Source organism: Lactuca virosa, chromosome 2, assembly GCF_052849685.1.
Source record: "Lactuca virosa cultivar CGN04683 chromosome 2, Lactuca_virosa_CGN04683_v6, whole genome shotgun sequence".
NCBI lineage: Eukaryota > Viridiplantae > Streptophyta > Magnoliopsida > Asterales > Asteraceae > Lactuca > Lactuca virosa.
This window is the reverse complement of record NC_136427.1, coordinates 187,018,676-187,022,926: the sequence shown is the minus strand read 5'-3', so window position 1 is coordinate 187,022,926 and position 4,251 is coordinate 187,018,676. Positions and strand designations below refer to the sequence as shown.

Here is a 4,251-nt window from a genome sequence, read left to right as displayed (position 1 = left end):
ATATTTTATTATTATTTTCTGTTTATTTCGCTATTTTATTTGTTATTTAATAATTAATTGAACAAAATTTAAATTTAGTCTTAAAATGAGGATGTTATGCAGGTTCCACCATGAATATTTTTCTTTTTGTTCATATCAAATTCATTTCATTCCTTTGTTTAGAAACAAAGCATAAATCTTTTCTATATGAGGCCTGAGTGTAATGTTTAATTTTCTCATGAATTTACAATCGATTAGTGAAGCTTAAAAACAAGTTCATTATTACCACTGGTGTTTAGAAGTTGAGGTACGTTACAGATATCTTCACTTGACGTGTAATAAATTTCCTCACAAAAACTTACGAATTAGTTCATTGAAGGCATATGAAAAGTTAATTTAACTACCATTAACAAAGTGTTTGGAAGTGTTGTAAAAATATTGTCTGGTAATTAACAAAAGTGATTGTAGTTTATCATTTTGTGATGTTTTAGCATCAAACTAATCATACTTGAAGCAACAGTTAAATGTTGTAGTAAAAATGTTGATTTTTAAAATTAATTATAACATCCCTAATAAAGGTAGCAATCTCAACATGTACATTAAAACAAGTGAATATATTTTGTATTTTATTGATAATTAATGAATCAAACAATTTTAAGTATATAAAAAAAAATACTCAAATGGGTTGAACAAGTCAAAAGTCACCTAAAGTACATATTCAAATGCTTATAGCATCCTAAATCATTGTATTTTTTTTTAAATAGATTATTAATTGAATAATCAATCTAACTATTCAATGTTATCCAAAAACAATTTTTTTAAATGGTAATAGGTTAGATTTTTAAAAATATAATTTCATAATATGAATAAAATAGAAAATACGTCATAATCTGATAAATTTTCAAAATATAATACTTTGATAAAAAAAATATTGAAAATACATTGATTTAACAATAGTAAAAAAAAAATAGCATATAGCTTTTAAATTTATCATCATTAATTTCTTTTATAAAAAAAAATATATATTGATAATAAATAATTTTTATAGAAAATAATAAATAATTTTTATAGAAAATAATAAATTCTGTTGTAAAAATTTACAAAAAGAAACAAATAAATTTGGAAGGATGGGTAAAAGCCAAAGCATTCCACGTTTTAGAACTGTTTCTTCCTCCTGCCGGCGGCATCATGTGTGCTCAACTACCGGAGCTCACAACCCCTCAGCCTTCGACCCTCAAAAATCAATAATCAAAACGCTTAATTTCACCTGAAAACTGCTCCTTCGTCGGAGGTTCCACGATTTTCATCTCGTAAAGGTCAGATTTCCCCCTTCCCTCACTTGCTATTCTTAGTAATATCGTCTCCACTTTGATTTCTTACGCTTCTATGTTTTCCGTGCAATTTGATTGGCATTCTCGACATGCATTCTTGTTTTTCTTCTTCTATTCATGTTAATTAATCATTACCGAGGCATTTGTTTTCTAATTATTCGTTTTTTATGAGAGATTGTGGTTTTCGGGAAATTTCCATGCCCTTACGATTGAACATGTGAGATTCTAATGCAGTGAGTCGATGATTTTTTTACAAAATAAAAATATTAATTACGTTTGAGTATACTAATACCTCTCTCAATTCGTTAAGATGTTTTGGGCTCAAGTTGATTCATTTCCATATTGAAATTGGATACGGATTCTTCCAAAATTTATCGAACTTTATATCATATCCTACAAGTGGAATAAGCTTACTGTTGATTTCGTGACAGAATCTGTACCAATTTTGAATTCAGAAACGAACAGCTTTGACCTCCAAAACACATATTAACAGCTCTATTTCTTTTGGATTTGGTTTTTAATCTGCTGCAACTACTTTGGGGATCTCAATCTGGTGATTTTGTCGTTGTAGTTGTTCTTCAAGTAATGGAGGGCTCACTCCCAGTTAGAGAATACCTCATCGACATGGGAACAGACATGGATGACAAATCAAGCGGAAGAACACCAACAGATGATCAATTCTTCCTCTTATATTTCATCATGGGCACCTATTTTGGCCCTGATCTCAAGGGAGAATCACACAAATCTGTTTTCCAAAGACGTGCAGAGGGTCTTCCACCATATCCTCCACAAAAACTCGCAGGTTCTTGCATGAAAACAGTTGAAGTAGAAAGAATCTACTACTATGTACTCAGAAAAGCCGATCAATCTGTCACATTAAAACTACCATGGCTGCAAGAATTCTTTCACGGGAGGAATCATCTCTCAACCTCCACCAGAACCCCAGGTCCACCTTTCCCACAGTTTGATGATCTTTTTCCTCCCGAATTACATCCACATTCAATCATCAAAGGTCAGTATGAAGCCATTAACAACATTGTATTCATTAGTGACCCCAAAATCCTTTACATTGGGCAAGAGTATCTTGAAAGGTTCAAAAGGTTGACTAGACTAGAAGATGTCTGTTTGGATAGAGATGATGCTAGGCGTCATACAACCGTTGATGGGAAAGTTTTATACAACATAGACGTACAAGAAATCAAATATCATCAAGACTTAAAGAAAGCATCATCTTCTAGTGGTCAAGAAGATGAAACAATTCCTTCAAGTCCTCTACTGAAGCAAAAAGGTTCTTTCAATGGTGTAGCTACAAACAATGGCACAACACCATCTATATTTGGTTCTGATGATTACGTGTCACCTGGAATGAAAACAAATGCTTTGGCTGATCTTGGATCAGACATGATCTTTTTTTCATCTTATCCCACTAGGGAAGAATGGAATAGAATCTTGAATTCCACCAAAAGTGGATTTGCTTTGAGTGGAAGTGCTACAATGGGTCAAATTGGGCCAAGTATTGGAAGCATTGACATTGGGGAATGTGAAGACTCCTACCTTTTTCGTGTCTCTCTTCCTGGGGTCAAAAGGGATGAAAGTAAGTTACTTTTTTTTTTTTTTGGAGAGCTTCTTTATTTTTATTTTTTTTAAAAAGCTATCACCTTTTCATCAAAATCTCTAAATCTTGAATGAAAATGCATTTCAAGATTTAAATGAAAGTAGGATGCTAAAACATAAACATGGATATTTGATGGGTGCAGGAGAATTCAGTTGTGAGGTTGAAGATGATGGGAAAGTATTGGTGAGGGGTGTAACAGTAACTGGTGAAAAAAGTGTGTGTAGATTTGATCAAATATTTGAAATGCAGACACACAAGCTTTGTCCTCCAGGGCACTTTTCAGTCTCATTTAAGCTTCCAGGTCCTGTTGATCCTCAACAATTTTCTGGGAATTTTGGAACTGATGGAATTCTTGAAGGAATAGTCATGAAAGCTCGTAGAAAGATGAAAAGATGATTAAGAATCAAGAATTAAGATCTTTCATTTTGATGCATTTACATACAGGTATGTTTTTTATGTATTGCATCATGCTTTGATGATGATGATGATGATGGGGTTAGGTTTTGGTTTTGTTTTTTGCTTTTTTGAAGGTTGTATGGGTGTTTATGAGTAGATAATTTGGGATAATATAAACTTGGGATATATAAAATTATATTTTCTGAATATAGAAGTATCTGTGTCTTGATTTATTATCGAAAAATACACATTTGTTAATGATGAGTCTTGGAACCATGACATTGATTTAGATTTGGGTGTTGTTGTTGTTGTTGATTCGTGGCATGTCTTTTTACAATTTATTCACTATCATGACATTAATAATGTGCCATTTTATATATAAAAGTTAAGTTAGGTTGGATGATCTGATTATATTTGTTATGATAATTTATTACTTAATCTTTTTAACACAATGTACCTGGTGGTTGTCGAGGCCTACAAAATAAATACCCTAAATATTACACACTAAAATAGTGTATAGTGGTAAAGGGATCGTATCCACGGAGATTGGTTCAATTTTATAACTCTATGAAAAGTCTCTTTGTAAAAATACTTGTAAAATGGCAATAACTTAAAAATGGGGGGTTTGGTCTTTTTGATTGTTTGATAAAATTAAAACTAGCTAGAATGTAAATATGACAAGTAAACAAGTAAATGATTTGATTAAATTCAATGAAGTGAAATTGGTTGATTTTGGGATACACCACATGGATGACATAGTTGACTTATCATTAGACTAAATGGAGCAAATCTTGTAAATTTGTTTAACTTGGCTATAGCAATTCATAAGCACAAATTGCCTCAACTCTTCTTAGATATTAGAATGGTTAGAGGAGCTCTAACATATTCCCTTAATTAAAGTCACAAGATCAATGAAGCATATAATCTTGT

General features: G+C 31.7%; 1 protein-coding gene across 1 annotated transcript; it reads left to right on the top strand.

Moving 5' to 3' along the window:
* The first annotated feature begins 944 nt into the window (after window positions 1–944).
* On the top strand, window positions 945–3,535 carry LOC145159855 (increased DNA methylation 2-like). Its single transcript, XM_079078899.1, has 3 exons — window positions 945–1,295; window positions 1,882–2,904; window positions 3,068–3,535. Exons 2-3 carry the CDS (start codon window positions 1,896–1,898, stop codon window positions 3,319–3,321), a joined length of 1,263 nt encoding a protein of 420 aa, XP_078935025.1. The 5' UTR covers window positions 945–1,295; window positions 1,882–1,895; the 3' UTR covers window positions 3,322–3,535.
* Window positions 3,536–4,251: the final 716 nt, after the last annotated feature.

Excerpts from the sequence above, each read along its gene's own strand:
- LOC145159855 (XM_079078899.1), top strand. The coding sequence starts at position 1,896 with ATGGAGGGCTCACTCCCAGTTAGAGAATACCTCATCGACATGGGAACA. Across the intron at positions 2,905-3,067 it reads TGGGGTCAAAAGGGATGAAA|GAGAATTCAGTTGTGAGGTT; the intron begins GTAAGTTACTTT and ends TGATGGGTGCAG.